Below are 17819 nucleotides of genomic sequence, written 5' to 3'. Positions count from 1 at the left end.
GTGTGACTTATTTTGGGAAAGAACGAGCTGTGCACTTTCTGAAGTTTTGTACCTGCTGTCAGCGTGTGGCATATGTGACATTTTGTAAACAGTGAATAGTCCAGGGAAAAGTCGGGGAAACAACAGCTTAACATTGAGTAATATCTCTGTGTACATCTCCTGTGGTCATTATAAAGAGGGATCGCTGCCATGTCCCACTGTGAGCACTGGAGTCAGCTTTGTAAATAAGACCAAGTTATTAAAAAAGCAATCTTTGTGCAACACTCTAGACTGAATTATAGGGCACTTATGGGGCTTTATGAGTTTGTGAATTGAAAAGTTGTGGTACAGTGGAGTTATAAATGTTCTATGTCATTATACTTCTGAGAAACAAGGGACTAAATAAAACAAAAGTTCCTACAAATTAATCAAAAAGCAATGGGTGTGGATTGAGATATTTTAAAGACATTTTAGCCAAATAAAAGTGGAAAGGTCAAACTGAAGGCTTCTAGATGGATACTGTTTTTATATAAAGTGTATTACTGATAAAAATCACAACTTGTTTATTGGTTTTTGACATTTTGATTTCATAATGTTGCTCTCTTTGGGTACATATTTTAGAGTCCAGTTAAAGAGCCTGTACCGGATTTTTATTTATTCTTTTCAAGATAAACACTCCTTACCCTGTATTGTAAAAGCTGCTTGAATAAGAAAAAATAAAAGAGGAAAATATAATCTATTCATTTTACAAAGTATTTCCTCAGGTAATAACTAACACAGAAGCTCTTCACAGGGTCACCTTCTCTGTCCTGTCAGGCATGTTACTGAGAATCATGGGAAACCAAGTGCCTGACACTGTCCCAAAGTAGTTTCAAAGTATTTTATTTATATATATAGTTTATTTATGAGACAGGGACAGTGCACAGTATACATTAACCTTAACAGGAGAGAGGCATTGTGCCAGGTTGTAGCACTAGAGCTCATTTCCACCTTGTAGTCCCTGGTGCACGTCTGGTTTGATGGGGGAAACTGGAGTGCCCAGAGACAACCACCAAGACCCAAGGAGAACATGTAAACTCCACAGAGAAAAATATGGAGTAAGAAAGCTTTCAGAATTATTCGTGCGCATAGAATAGAAATCCGTGCATATTTGGCTGTAGTTGTGCATAAAATAAATATTCGTAAACTCTGAAATGAGTCCAGTTGTACATAAAATATATTGTGTGTATTTTATCCATCAGAATACGAATTGAAAAGTTACAACATCAAGATTTACAAATTTACGATTATGCATCAGTACGAATACGAATTCACAGACGCGAATTTACTGTCAAAAATACGTCATCACTTCACAGACATTATTTATCGAGCAGTAGAAACATTGACCGAGATAAAGACTGCGCATGTGCTTAAGTTGTAGCAGCGGGTAAAAATGGAGTAATGGCGCAACAAGGAGCTACAATTTATTGTAAAAATGTCTTGTCTTGCCACATTGAATTTGGGAACCAAACACTGCTGTGTAATATTGTCTAGACCAGGGGTGTCAAACTCATTTTGGTCCGGGGGCCGTATCCAACCTACTTTGATCCCAAAGGGGCCGGATCAGAAAACTCATGTCATATAAACCCCAAAAATAACAATAACTTCAAAAATTTGTGCAGAGAAACGCAAATCTATTACAGAAATCTTTTTTAATTGATTAACTCTTTCTTATAATATAATGAACAACCTGAAACTTGAAGAAAAATTCAATTTCAACACAATGTTTTAACAATAACTTGTATGTAAACAGGAATAAGTCAATTTTTCTTGGAAAATCCTGCACTCGACATCCACTTTTTTTTATTTTTGACATTTTGCTGATGAGGGTGTCACAGTCAACAGTTAAAATGATCATCCTTTAAGAGCGTTTGGAAAGAGACAAGTCTTCATTTGTGCTGCTCTGGTGGGAGGGGCCACGTACAGAGACGCTGGAAACGCTGCTATGCTAAGAGCCGCAGAAAATTAACAATATTTTAATAGAAAATATAATTAAAATATTTTAGTAGAAAATCACCCAAGGGCCACATTAAAGGTCTTGGAGGGCCGGATCTGGCCCCCGGGCCTTATGTTTGACACCTGTGGTCTAGACACACCTCCTCTGAATGGGAAATTGCACCTATATCTTAGAAGGTAACATAGTGGAGCCAGTTGACGAACATCAGGCGTAATGTTATCCCAGGGCTAATTAGCAAATATCGGCATTCTCTACATGTTAAGATTCAAACATTCACAGCTACAGCCACAGCGAGCAGTCAGTCAGTCTTAATTCTACATCCTACATTGATTTTTTGTGAGCTTTAAGCCTGATGTTACCTCATCAAAACATGGAGTTGTGTTTATATTTTAGTGACCCTTTATCATTAGTCTGTACATCTCCAAAGCTCAAAATGCTGTGGTGATTTCCAAGTTAACCGTTCCTTTTACCTTTAGTTCAGTAGATGTTGGCAATTCCAGAGCTGATATTATCCAAATTTCTGATTCTAGTGAAGGTGTATGGAGTTTAAAAACAAAATGAAGCACTGCCTGTATTACCACATGACATCACAAGGTGGAAGAGAGGGTTTTCAGAGAAGAACTCAACCTAAATACGCAGAGTTTGTGTGTTAAACATGCACGAATGAAACAAAACACAACTCCAGGCATGTTTTTGACAAGGAAACATTATAGCATAGATCGGAAAATAGCACAATGAGACTCCACTTTTAAAGCGTATCAGGAGAATATGATCAAAATTCTCTCTTTATTGCGCAATCTTTATTTCATGCAACGTCGTACAGTGAACCGAATGCACTATAATGGCCCCTTGTTGATAAGACCAAGCCTGATGTAACACGGTGTTTGTGAGACGGGCTGACACTGGAAGAGGACCGGCTTTTCCTGAACAAAAGATGTCTAAATGTCACAGATGGATGAGTGGCTCTGCATTTCCTGTCTCATTCGCAAACGTGGGGCCGCTAGCCGCTGTTTGCTGGCTGCCTTTGCTTCATACAGACACAATAGTGAGGAGACAGCAGTATTAAGCAGCCCATTGTCTGCGTCAGTACATAAGAGTCTGAGGGGAGGGCGCGAAACTGTCAAACCGAAATGTCTTTGTGCATATTGTATTGATGATGTACCCCTTTGTGGGAGTGACAGTAATTTTACAGTTACGAAAGCTCTAACAATGCAGGCTGCTTGTTCGTGCGGTTTTGAATATGAACGATGAAGGGTTTGACAGGGGTTTTGTACCTCTTTTAGAGACACTACTCCGATGAGACGCCCGATGCTGGTGACGTAGGCGTGGTCCAACCCGAGCAGAGAGAAAATGGTGTGCGTCTGGAAAAACAAAGGAAAAAAACATGGTATAAAAATTTGGAAAGTATACGAGAGAAATATTTAATTAGACATTCAAAGATGGATTATGTAACTTTTAGGGTGGAGGGTTCGTCAACTTTTTTTTTTTTTTTTTTTTAATGTCACAGTATGGTATTAAACCTTTCTGTCTTCATGGAGACCAAACCGGACCAAGTTACAGGTCAGAACTGTGGAGAGGCGACCCCGCTCACAGTCAGTATGCCCGTTTTTGAGGTATTTTTGAGCAATAAAACCATTTGTAATTTAACAAATGTAAATTCCAGGTAGAGCAATGACAACTCAAGTGACGGACCCCCCCCAAAAAAAAAAAAGTTACATACTGCATCTTTAACATTGTTGAAGATTAAAGAAGACATACTGTGCTTGTGTCTACATTTTAAACAGCAATATTTCATCGCAAACACACATCACAACAGTACAGTTGTCAGCACCTCTGATTAATAGCTGCAGATAACACTAGTGAGCAGCCTATATTGTTTTATTTAATTTTTTACCCAAATACTATGCAATGCTGCTGAATCCTACACACATCACTGAGTAAGAAAATAAAATTGGAGAACAAAGTAAGTGCAATGTAAAACAGGAATTAATCGACAAAATGGCATCTTGGAAAAAAAGTGATCACTCAAACATGCACAAATCACCTGAAATACGACTTGTAATTAAATGGTGAGGGAGAAAACAACTAACATGGTTAAATGATTTAAATTGATTCTGCATTATAGGTCTGCTTCAACTATTATATTTTAATTAGAAAATAATCATAATAAATAAAAAAAAGAAAACAAAGAGCTACAAAATGCCTTGATATCTGCTTGAGATCCAAACCCAAATGAAAATCAGAATTGTCAATGGCTCTGTTCCCCATCCGGACTTTTTTGATGACATGTTTACATCAGAGAGCTGTCAGATAGTGAAATATTTGGTTATGTACATTAAAGGTGTAACTTTTCTGGTGGAAGTTCAGTCACCTGCTTGCCACCATGGATATGTTTTTGTTGGAATGTTCCACAGTATAACTTTACCCCTTCCAGACTGACTGTATTGTATACAATATCTGGGAATATGTTTTATAACCACGTATAACTGTCCAACCGTAAAAGACAGAAATTTACTTTTTTCCCCCTTGAAAAGCTCTTCTTTCCATAACTGGCACTAGTAACGTAAAAAGGCGATTGCACTTTTTTTGTTTTGTTTGGAGGGCAATAAGGATATTTTTAGTTTACTTACAGACTTGTAAGTAAACTTTTGTAGATAAGGCCCTAAATTAAGCCTTTTTTATGTCCAAAAAGTAGTTTATACATGTTTGTTGTGTGTTTTGGATGAAAGAGTGTAAGTTTTATTTTCTGTTTTTTGGTCCTATAGTTTTTATTACAGCCATATGACACAACTACAGCATACAGATTGTGAAATAACAGGTTGTACTGAAAAAAAAAAGTGTGAAAAAAAAAGATGTGCAACACTTCATTAGGGGGTAAAAGGGGGAGTTTTAATTGGAAAAAAAAAAAATAAATAAATAAATATAATCCAGCTGAGGACAAATGTACAATCTTTATTTTTTACAATCTTTTTTAGTACAGCTTTTATGTATTGATTGTATTATTTTTGTTCATTATTTATTGATTCTATTAGTTTCCTCATGGTTGAAACATAATTCTGCTGATTTTTAAACAATTTTACAATGTATTACATTGCTATGTCAAGCACTTTGGAAACTCTCTTGTTTATAAAATGTGCAATACAAATAAAGTTGGATTGGATTGGAAAATTGCCCTTAGGTCTGGAAGGGTTAAACTTCCATCACCATTCCAACCATTCCAAGTGAATGGTGAGATCTGTGGAGGTACAAACTCTGCTCACAGTCTGGGTGCATGTTTTTCAATATAATTTTAGCAATAAAAGAACCAGTAATCAAATAACTACAAGATAAGCAGGTTTCATGACATATTAGGGAACATTCCAGATAAAGCAACAACATCTCCATGGAGACCGGCATGCAGCAAATTCCAGCCAAACAATTTGCATAGTGGCCCTTTAACTGCTGCAATGCTATTTTATTTATTTATCAACTAAATAAACAGCCCAGGGAGTTTAATAGTCTGACTGTGGTTTTACTTGCTCTTCTTAATAGAATCTCTCTGCTCTGGATCCTTTAAAGCCTTTCATTTGGCCATTATCACTATTGCTTTTAAATGGTGCTGAACCGACTGTGATGAACAGAATCGCCATTAAAAGTGCATAGAAAACAGATTTTATAGGTTTGTTTGTTTGGGAGCCGCTGTTAGCCAAAGTCTGTTTACTTTGCCCAGCTGCGAGGCATGAACTTTGACCTCTGCAGTCCCACATTAACCCCGTACAGCTGCCTCGTAAATGGGGTCAAAAACAGGTCAGACATGACGGACAGGGGAAAGTCAACACGGCGTGCAGAGGAAAACATCACACCATTTACATGAGAAACTATTACCTGGAACTATGGAAATTATTTTGGAATATTCAAATTTCTCAGAATTTGGACTCAATTAATTAAGTTTTAAATTGAAATAGCCTGTTTTATAAAAGTTCATAAAATAGCTAGAAAAACAGACATTCTGACTGAGTGGGGTCGTCTCTCCACAGACCTCACCTGTAACTTGGTCTGGTTTGATCTCCATGAAGATAGAAAGGTTTATTACCACACTGTCAAACATTCTATTTAGACAAAGCAATAACATTTAATGGACCATCCACCAGAAAAGTTACACAATGCACCTTTAAAGCCAGATTACGCAGCTTTTTATCCAAAATCTAAACTAAAATAAAACCACACTTAATTAATTCTTAAGTCATTCTTAATTTAATTACTTAAATGAAGAACATTTTACTTTATTTGAGTCGATTCATCTTGACAAGTAAAATTACCTGCTAATGGAATAAGTGTGTTTTTCTTAATTCAAGCAACATTTGATTTTGTTCCTTATTTTAAGTGCAAAAAGTTTTTTTTTTTTCTTATCTTAAGTGCAGCAAGATGTATTTTCATATTTTAAGTACAAAAAGTCTTGTTCCATTGGCAGATCATTTTACTTTGAGTGAAATTTACTGAAATCGTGGTCAAACTTTGTTAGTCATCTTGGCTAGCTTTTGCAGTGCATTTGTTTTCATTTTGGTTGTGTTTATTGTACTGAAAAACATGCACCCTTAATATGAGCGGACTTGCATCTTCACAAATCTGACTTATTTGGCTTTGTTTCCATGGACATGTTTGTCTGACAATAATCTTGTATTTCCATGGAAAGATGAAGGTGACATGCCAAGTCCAGAAAGTTCTGGAGCTAAGCTAAGTATTTAACTTATTTAACAATATACCCCCATATGCAATAAACATACTGACAATGAGTGCATATACATGCACATCAGTATCCCAGTAATGATTGAGTTTTTTGAGAATCCCAGTTTCGTCATGGTGCATATATACGCATTATCCTGGGTTCAGTATCCTAGAGAAGAGAAGAGAAACTGGGATACTGTGGCATGTATACGCAGTATCTCAAATACTGCAACATAAAGTTGAGGGCAAGTATGATCTCTGAAAAGTTAAACATGAACCATCTCTAACAGCAGCACGTCCTCTGTCACAGCAAGAACACACATATTCCACTGAGTCATGTCCTTTAGTTCGACAGCTGACCACATCAGGAATGAACTGTTTTATCAGCGCTTATAGTTTATGCAAATGAGCCATGTGGTTTTAAAATTTGTTTCTGTAAAACGTAAACAAATGTGGCAAAGTTGCATTAAACACATTATAATCTCAAACGGGCTGATGTGGCTCTACAGTGGTTATGGTTTATATGTTGTAAAGTTGAGTTTATTTATGCAGAAGACAAAGAATCTGCTGCAGTTTCTTAGTCCGTTTTGATCTGTGCAGTGGATCACAGCTCTGCTAAAAGAGCTCATAGTTGTTTGTATTTTTCATGGTTTATTAAATATATAATTTTTGCACTTGTGCATTTGTAAGATTATGTAAAGAACCCGGGATACTACATTTGATCACGTACACAGGGACATGAATATCCTGATTTCTCAGTGAGCATGTAAAAAGCATATTCTGAATACTGACATAACCGGGATATGGCTAATAACAGGGATACTGATGCGCATGTAAACACACAGTCAATGTAAACACTTTCTGTTATCAGAACCACAAATAAACCATCTATCCACCTATCTATACCCATATGTAGCATCATCAATGAACTGTGAACTGCTAAACATGTTTGTAGAGGCCCAAAACTATAATGGGCTAGCAAGTTTTCCCTAAAAAGACATGAGATTTTAATGTTTTCAGAGAACATTCCAATTACCTAAATAATGGCTGCCTCTGCGATTCACTTCAAATTACAATTTCTATTTGATTTCAATGAACCATCCAATCTAAGACACCATCCAATAATACGGTTTGCCTAAGTCTAAGATGGTGGAAAGATTGTGGTAATGAAAGAAGAATTTTGGAAGTTACTTATTAGTGTTTTTCTGTCCAAAATCAATTGCATCATTCCCAGCATTCTTCGGCTTGCTGTTCTCAAATCTCAGGTCTCTCAGTGTTGTGGAGCTCAGATGATGCGTTTCCTGATGCAATGGATGCCTGCTCTCACACACAGGTCATTAAACATTCATTCTATCTCCTCCTTTCCACTATGCCCATCTCCAGTCAATGTAACAGCAAAACGAACGGGCAGGGCTGTGTTGTGAGTCAGATTTTAATCGAGATGGAGATTCTGTCATTTCTAATCGTCAATGCTCAATTTGAGTCTTTATGAGGAGGTCTACAGCCAATTCTCAGGCAGGAAAAGTGTGTGGTTTGGAGGAAGAAATTTGTGTGTTAAATGGCAGTGATTAAAAAGCTCATATTACGCTATTTCTGAGCACTGTTGGGCAAGTTACTTCAAAACCGTAATGTGTTATTTATGACTTGTGACTGTCATTTCAAAGTGTTTTGTTACATTACAATATTACTGTATTTAAAATGTAAGGCATTACACGACTACTGCATTACTTTTAAATTACTCTCACCAAAATAACTGCAAAGATGCCGAACTTTTGCACCATATATGGACTGAACCAGGACTAAACCAGGACTAAACCAGGACTAAACCAGAACTGAACCAAAATTAAACCAGGTCTAAACCAGGGCTAAACCGAGGACTGAACCAAGACTAAAACAGGTCTAAACCAGGTCTAAATCAGAACTGAACCAGGACTAAACCAGAGCTGAAGCAGGACTGAACCGGGACTAAACTGAGACTGAACCAGAACTATACCAGGTCTAAACCAGGATTAAACCGAGGACTGAACCAAGAGGACTGAACCAGGACTGAACAAGGTCTAAACAGGGTCTAAACCAGGACTAAAACAGAACTGAACGAGAACTAAATCAGAGCTGAACCATGTCTAAACCAGTACTGAACCAGGACCAGGTCTAAACCACGATTAAACCACAATTAAACCAGGTACAAACCAGGACTAATCTTGGACTAGGACTTTGAAACTAGGACTGCCTCTGAGAGAACCCCGAACCCCGAGAATTCAGCCTTTAAAGGTAGAACCTTGGCATTTTTTGTTTTAAATGGTAATCCTTAAATGCCTGTATTATTTAAAGCTGCACGATGTAACTTTTCTCGTACCGGTTTGTGCATGGAAATGTTATTGCTTTAACTAGAATGATACAAAGCATGGGATTAATCTTTTAAATCTTACGAGTGTTTCTATTGCTTAAAATACAGAAAAACATGCTCCTACTTACAGTGGAGCAGGGTCACCTCTCCACAGACCTAACCTGTAACTTGGACTGGGGGAGTCACCTGCTTGTTTCAATGGAGATAGATACGTTTTCATGCCATTCCAAAGCAGAAACATCTTTCATAGACACAAACAGTTGGTGTGCCGTTCATTAGAAAAGTTACACACTGTACCTTTAAGTGTAGAAAATTAATATTGAAAGTTGTTTTTAATTTACTTTTGATACGAAAGAATAAAATAAAGCAAAAAACATGACTGATCAAAATGCGGGAAAAAAATATAATTGTTTTGTCACAGCGTCACGCCCTTATAACAGGTCAAAAACACGCGATGACGAAGGCTGAAGTGAGGAGCTCGACTTTTGTTCTCGGAGCCTTTTAGTTTTTAATGGGACTTTGTGCTTAGCTAAAATGGCCGCCGGGGACGTGTGAAATTGATCCCAGAGAGACAGAGAAAGAGCGCAGTGCCCAGGGGGACGCAGGTGTAAGTGTTAAGGCTGGGAGCGCTGCAGTGTAATCTGAGAGACATGTCCCAGTGGAGGGAGGACACAGAGACGCAATCACAAACTCCAACCGTCCAAATCATGTGTTTAAGAACAAGAACAAGTAACGGCCCTAGATACGCAATTATACTTTTATATCTGTGTTTTGGAGTAACTACGTACATTTAACGAAAACACACACAAAAAATAAAAGTACGAGGCCTTGGAATGTATAAATGTTCAGTTCAAATCATACTTTATGTTGTTTCAGAAATGAATCCATCCTTTTTTGTTAATGACATAAATCTGACATTTACTGAATCATCACCAATTATAGCTGTTAAGTATTTTAGTTTATGGCTTGACCCTTCACTCTCATTCAGCACCCATATACAAACAATTGCAAACTAAATTTCATACCGCTTAAAGGGACAGTTCGGAATTTTAGACATAGGGCATTTCCAAGTGAGCCAGAGTGTTGGAGACGTGTGGAGACACTTTTTAAAATATTCCATCCAATCCTTGTATTTGCAGAGGTCGCTGGTGCTAGGCTAGTGCATGTCAATGGCCATAGTTAGCCTGCCACTAAAAAGAGTCTTACCCACTCCACAAAACACCCAAAGCAAATCTATTACAGCAGACTGTCGATGTGAATGTCTGTGTTGATAGAATAACGTTTGAAATAAAATTAAACTTGCATCACATGAAGTGTCACATGTTGAGGGACTACTTTCTCATATATCAGTCCGCCTCCGCCAAGCTTTCGCTCAGGAAGTGCAATTCGCTGCAGCTCAGACATAAATCCTTCAAAAGCAAGGTTGGTTTTACTTCTCAAATTATTCTATCAACACAGATATTTACATCGACAGTCTAGTGATATAAATGTTTTGTTTCAGGTGTTTTGTGGAGTGGGTGAGAGTGTTTTTAGCGGCGGGATAACTATGGACATTGACATGCACTAGCCTAGCAGCAGCGACCTCTGCAAATACAAGGACTGGATGGAATATTAAAAAAAAGTGTCTCCACACGTCTCCAACACTCTGGCTCACTAGGAAATGAGGTCCTACGTCCAAAATTGCAAACTGTCCCTTTATCAGTTCATCAATTATTTTAGCTTTTCTGTCAGGAAAAAGATGATCTCACAATTATTCATTCCCATTTTAGATTCCTGTGATATCATTTATCAAAATACCACAACTTCTGTCCTCCAACCACTCAGTGTTATCTAGAACAGTCTGTGCAGGTTTATTCTCAGCTGTCCCTTCAGAACTCACCACTGTCTGTCCTGCTCACTCTGTCCTATTTAACAGTATTTAATTCCCTTCAGATCCTCTTACAGTTTACATTATGCAGATCAGATATTTTTTGTTGTCCCAAGAGTCAAAAAACAAATAGGAAAACACCAATTTAAATCTAAAGCTCCCTCTGATTAGAACAATCTTCCCTCATCGATTCAAGCATTCACTCTGTTGCTTCATTTAAAAATGTTCTGGTTCAATATTTAAGAATGTTTTTGATCATTTTGTTGTTCATCTTGTTGTATTTTGTGACTATATTTGAACTCTGTCTTAGTTTGTGTTCAAATTTGATTTATATGTGTCTAACAGTCTTGCGTGAGTGAGTGTGTATATGGTTGTGTTGATTTTATCGTCTTGTTTATTCGATGTTAAGTTGAATGTATATAGCCGACTGTCTGCCCTACTGTATCTGTCTTCTGCTGTTGTAACTATGACGACACCTTGAAAATGAGATGGCGAGACATCTCAAGTGGCTTATCTTCCAAACAAATAAATTCAGTTCATACAGAAATTCAATGTTTCTCAACTCCATTAATGATAAAAGAAGTAGAACCAATTTCACAGTGGTTTTCAAATTCATTACAACTAAATTCTGCTGTCTGGGTCTATAACAGGTCTATTTCAAGTATAAATTAAGTCTAAACCAGGTCTTAAAGGTCTTATATTACACAAAATTGACTCTTGTGAGCTTTGTTTTTTTATTGTTAGCTAATTAAAACCATACCTAGAGTTGTGTTTTGTTTTATTCACACCTTCTAGTGGAGTTCTGTATGGAATTCTGTACATGACGCCACAAGGTTGAGTGTTTTCAGTTTGAGAGAAGAACTGAGCCTAAATATGCAGGATTTGTCTGCTAAACGTGTAAATGAAACACACTATTTTGATGATGATACAACATCAGAACATCAGAAAATAGAACTACACCACAGTGGTTCTAACCAAGACCAAAAGGTGAATAAAAGTGACTCACTAGTGCACACGAAACAAAGTTAGAGAAACAGAGCTCTAAAACATAATAAATAAATGTTAATCTATTTTAGCTCCTGGACGTGGCATTTTCAAACCATTTCGAAACTTGTGTTCATGTTGCGAGGAGTAGCATCACATTCATCACCATAGTTTTCTCATGTGTCTGCTACAACAAGACTGGTGGACAAAAGCGGCTCTAACTCAAATTGAAAGACCAAATGGGACAGATGGCTGCTGGATTCAGGTGTGGGGGAGAATGTATTACAGAGTCTACATGGGCAGGTTTTACAGGGTACTGCTGTTTAATATGCTGCAGGAGATGGAGCGTCGTGTTGGCCCGGCTGTGGGAGGGGAGCTGAGATGGATTGGCGCAGGATTCCTCTCTTAATAAATGTTTAAAGCCCATTCACACACAAAGAAGAGAGAGAATGAGAAAAGGGGATCGCAGAGAATGAGTGATACAAATAAACGACAATAGGCTGCACTCGAATGTTGTGCAACCAATAGGTTGTTTATTTGGATCACTCACTCTCTATCCCCTCAGAATAAGAATTGTATGGTTGAATTTGCTGTTGAACTGCTGCAGATGTTTTGACCAGGTTTATGATTAATATCTCAAATTACTGGGCCTGTCCACATGAAACAAAAACTGGCACGAAATCGAAAATCTTCTCGGTCAACATAAATAATCTCAAGTGAAATGATTTTTGCGCAAAGACGTTAGAAACTATTAAGGCCAACGCACACCTTGCTTGCTTTGACGTAGGGAAAAATTGCCACCTCCATTATTTTCTGTGAGCGGGCGTTCCACCCTGCGGATCAACTGGGGTTTGTTGAATGGGGACGCATTGCCATGTCTGAAAACACATGAGGCATTCTGCTCTTGTGCGGTGAGTACAGACATGTCTCTGCTCTGTGACTGACAAAAGGAGTGATGTAAACTTTGAGGAGAGGCACAGAGCTGCAGTAAAGGCAGGGAAAGCCCCGGTGTTCAACTCAGCAGAACACCGGCTCCTCTCCGTGAGGTAAACTCTTGTCTCTTACTAAACTCACCATGACCTCCTCAAACCAGTGTCTTTTCTCTCCTCTCACAGCCCCGTGCTGCATCTCATTTTATAACTAACAACACATCGTTGTGTTAAAGCCTTTTTAAGAAAATTTAATGAAAATTAAGACCAACATTGCACCCATTATGTGGGCAAAAAACACCAGGACTAATTCTAATAATGACCAACCAACTACGGTACTTTATCTGGAATCTGGAACCTAATGCAAATGGTGCCGCATTTTCAAGTTTAGACTTTTTGGGCATACGGTGACAAACAAGTGTGTGGAATTCGACATGCCAAACTCGTATGGTGGAGCGAGCGTATTCAGCTTTTCCACTCTGGAGGGTGGTTTTAGATTTTTGCGTTTTTAAGACTTTTTAAGGCCTTAATTTAGGAACATGAAATTTAAGACCATTTTAAGACTCTTAAGACCCTGCGACTACCCTGGTCGATGCTCTACAAGATGAATATGGAGAGTTTGTGGAGCCAATCTATTTTCCAATATATTTTTATAAGGTTCAGCATTTGTGAATCAGAAATCTGGATATTTCTTCTAAAAACAGTAAATCTCCCATCCAATCTCCCAAAACATGAAGGCAGCCTATCCATGGGTTTCAGAATGATGAGAAGTTGTCATATCAATTCATAATTTAAATATGTTTTTGAACAGGAAAAAGTCCTCAAAATGTATATACCAAGAAGCTGAAACCCATGAATTCATTTTGAAGCAATAAATCCATTCAAATCTAAATATTCTAGCTTCTGAATAGGGAATGTTCTTCACAAAATCCTTCAAATCGAATCGAATCGAATCAAAGGACTAATTTGCCTAAAACATATGGATAAGTTAGACAGTTTTTGGGAAAGACGGGAAAAATCCAGGTTTCCTTCAAGTGGAACAGTGAAATGTGTAAATATAAATCAACATCAGATGCCAGGCTTTCTCCTTGTATCCATCAAACAGAAGGGGAGAAAGCGTGTTGTTCGTATGAGAAAATACAGCTATTCCCACAGAGACTTGCCTGTAATGGCTTGACATTTAGTGTAATAGTATACTTTAAAGGGCATTAGTCTTTCACTGTGACAAGCAATGTTCTTTAAAGAGCACCAGGACAGCAGAACATGTACAATTAATGTTTTTATACATGACGGCAGTTATTATAGAAAATGAGTCTGCGAAAGGGGATTTAAAGGTACATTGAGTAACTTTTCGTAGAGAGGTTTTGGTAGAGGGTTCACCAAATACTGAGATGTCATTGCTTTGGCTCCTTGTTCACAGTTTGCAGCTAATTTTCCTAAACCATTTCATACTGAGTTCTTAATGCATGATGATGTGTTTAGGGAGTAGTCAGGAGTACGATTTTTGAGATATAGACATGTTTGTGCATACCAATTGAGAAACTGAGCCAAAAAGGATTTAAGCAACAAGATTTGGAAGTGGAAACACAGCTTATTTTTAATGAAAAATAAGTTTTAGGTATACCCTCTTGGAATGCTAGTATTGATTAATTTAGCCAAATATTTCTCAAATTCTTCAAACTATTACCAGGACTAGACCAAGACTAAACCCAGATTACAAAAAAAAAAAAAAAAAAAAACAGTCTGGATTTAAAAGCAGGTTTGGTCCAAGTCAAGACCACAATACAGGACTAAATGTTCAATGTTACATTCAGCCATTTAAATGTAAAAAATTTACCAGAAGTTCATTTCATACACAAATGTTCAAAAAATGTAGTTTTAATTTTTCTTGTCATTTTGCATGTTATCATGAAATGTTAGGGATGTAATGATATCCAAATCTCTCGGTACAATATTATCACAATATGTATCTCACGGTATGATATTTATTGTGATATTGATTTGAGGTTAAGCGAGGTTGCACCATCGGCCCCTCCAACCACCACCATCACTCACACACACACCACTTTCATACTAGGCAATGTGGGTGAAGAGTCTTGCCTAAGGACACAACATCAGTTTTGCCACTGGCGCCCCCCTGTGGCACCTGGAATTCCCAGTGGTCTCCCATCCAAGTACTAACCAGGCCCGGCCTTGCTTAGCTTCTGAGATCTGACAGGATCAGGTTTTGACAAGCCAGTATCGCCACGATGTTTCACAGTATGACATTAAACCTTTCTATCTTCCTGGAGACCAAAAAAGACCAATTTACAGGTCAGATCTGTGGAGAGGCAGCCCCGCTCACAGTCAGAATTCCTGTTTTCCTCTGTATTTTTGAGCTATAAAATCACCTGTAATTGAATAAATGTAAGTTAGAGTTTAACTTCTTGGGTTCTTTTTAAAGACAATGCAGTAAATTGTGTTTACCTTGTTACACTTTACTGCATTGTCTTTAAAAAGAACCCAAGAAGTTAAAGTATATAAGAAGACAAAATGAACATCTTTTGCTTAGTAAGTTAGAGTTGTTTAATGTCATACTGTGGAACATTCCACGCAGAGCAATGGAAACAGGCAGGTGACAGACCCCAAACCAAAAGTTATGTACCTTTAAACCTGTCCAGAGGTTGAGACACAGATAAAACACTGTTTATAGAAAGTGTAGGGAAGTAACTGAATACATGTACCAAACATATGTATTCTGAACACTAATTTTGAGTAACTATATTCTGATAAAGTTACTTTTTCATTTGGTGTTATTCAGAATACAGTTACCTTCCTGAATTCAAATGAATACAGGGCAGGACTTTAAATAATCTGGGCTTTGAACTGCATGATATTAGTGAGAAAAAAGAAAGAAAAAAGAAAACATCGTCTCTAATTAGACATAAATTAATACATAATAATAAAAATAAAGTTGTTTGTAATTACAAGTCTTGTTTTTGTTTTTTTTACACTATAATATAATGAAACTCAAAGTAAAAGTATTCTAAGTATTCAGAAACAGTACTCTGATTTGCCCATGTATCAGAATATGTTACAAAACACATTTTAACTTGGGTATTCAGTATTCTGTAACTAAACACATTTTCAAAGTGTTCTTCCCATCCCTGTTTGTAGATGTGTACATGTGTGTAGGTTTAGAAACGTGTTTGGTATCAGACCTTGTGCAGAGACGTGCGCTCCACCAGCTGGAAGGGGGCGGGGTCAATCTTACAGTTGTTAAAGTTGACCTGCTCATCAAGCTGCATCTCCTCCCACTCTGCAATCTGGAACAAAAACATACCAATACACGGATAAGAAGAAGTAGGCGGTACTCAGTTACATTTATTTGAGTGTTTTTGTTTTTTTTTTTATTTCCTACTTGAGTTATATTTTTATTGAAGTAACAGTACTCCAACATGAGTGAAGTTTGGTTTTCTCTTAAGTTTACATGTGACAAAAGCTTTATGTCGACAATATGAAATGATTTGAACATTTGAGTTTCCTGCACCATTCATTCAGATATGTTTTTTTTTTTTTTGGAAGGAGAAATACAGTTTATTTCTAAAGAAAATAGGTTTTAGGTATACCCTCTTGGAATGCTAGTATTCCTTAATTTAGCCAAATATTTCTCAAATTCTTCAAACTATTACCAGGACTAGACCAAGACTAAACCCAGATTACAAAAAAACTAAAAACAAAACATAAAACAGGATTAAGTCTGGATTTAAAAGCAGGTTTGGTCCAAGTCAAGACCCTACAATACAGGACCAAATGTTCAATGTTAAATTCAGCCATTTAAATGTAAAAGTTTACCAGAGGTTCATTTAATACACAAATGTTCAAAAAAATTTGTTTCTTTTCATTTGACATGTTATCATGAAATGTTAGGGATGTAACGATATCCAAATCTCTCAATATTATCACGATATTTATTGCTATACAAGTTACATTTACTTGAGCATATCTATATTTTTTAATATTTATTTTATTTCCTACTTGAGTAATATTTTTTATTGAAGTAGCAGTACTCCTACATCAGTGAAGTTTGGATTTCTCTTAAGGTTACAAATGACAAAAGCTTTATGTCGACAATATGAAATGATTTGAACATTTGAGTTTCCTGCACCATTCATTCAGATAGGTCGGGTTTTTTTTTTTTTTTTTTTTTTTTTTTTCCTTTCCGAATGTGTATATCCTTTGAAAATACCAGATTCTGTGGATTATTTAAAGTTTTGTCCTTCACATTACAGTTTCCTGCACCATTCATCCAGATAGAATGTAGACTTTTTTATTTTTATTTTTTTTCAAATTTTTGTTTTCTATCCTTTGAAAATACCAGATTCTGTCCATTGCTTAACAATTCCTCTTTAAGTTACTCCTACTTGAGTTCTTTCGTGGATCTCTACTTTGTACTTCTACTTGAGGAATATTATTTTGTAGTAACGTTACTCTCTCCACCTCTGGGCACAAACAGAAGGTAGTGTTGGATATAATACCAGATATAAAGTGTTCAATAAAATGGGTCAATTTTTGTTTTAGCAGGTTTGACATTCAATATAATAAGTCAAAAACCATCCAGAGAAAGGTTTATTAGACTTGGATCCAAGAGGGAGAGTTAAGGTTAAGTAAAGGTTGAGGTACACTTTAATGTCCCCGCATGGAAATTTGTCCTCTGCATTTGATCCATCTTCACACAGCTGCACGAGGAAGTGACTACGTATCTGTACTGTCCAACACTAACATGAATCTGTGTATTATTAGTTCATTAGTTTTTCGAAATAAAACCAAAAATATTTCATTATTTGTCAAAAAAAAACTGATAACGTTTCATTTTTTCAGTTTTCCATTTTGAGTTTAAATGAATAATGGAAAAAAACAAATAACAGCCGTTTCCTGTTTTCGTGACTTAAACTGTGATGTCGGATTTTTGCGCTGCATACGGACTGAACCAGGACTGAACCAGGATTAAACAGGACTAAACCAGGTCTAAAC

General features: G+C 36.9%; 1 protein-coding gene and 1 pseudogene across 2 annotated transcripts in view; both read right to left on the bottom strand.

The window, feature by feature from the left end:
- clcn2c (chloride channel 2c) overlaps positions 1-17819 on the bottom strand; it is a 301208-nt gene that overhangs the window by 4641 nt on the left and 278748 nt on the right. For both annotated transcript variants that reach the window (XM_055147757.1, XM_020926770.2), the window contains 2 exons: positions 16007-16111; positions 3250-3336 (listed from right to left, as the gene is read on the bottom strand). In XM_055147757.1, the coding sequence (XP_055003732.1) occupies positions 3250-3336; positions 16007-16111 (192 nt within the window). The remainder of the gene's footprint in view (positions 1-3249; positions 3337-16006; positions 16112-17819) is intronic.
- On the bottom strand, positions 14941-15058 carry LOC129407317 (5S ribosomal RNA; annotated as a pseudogene).

This window comes from Boleophthalmus pectinirostris, unplaced genomic scaffold (genome assembly GCF_026225935.1).
Source record: "Boleophthalmus pectinirostris isolate CB_2022bp ecotype Guang Dong unplaced genomic scaffold, ASM2622593v1 HiC_scaffold_9, whole genome shotgun sequence".
NCBI lineage: Eukaryota > Metazoa > Chordata > Actinopteri > Gobiiformes > Gobiidae > Boleophthalmus > Boleophthalmus pectinirostris.
The sequence above is the reverse complement of the archived record's forward strand: the minus strand, read 5'-3'. Positions and strand labels throughout refer to the sequence as shown.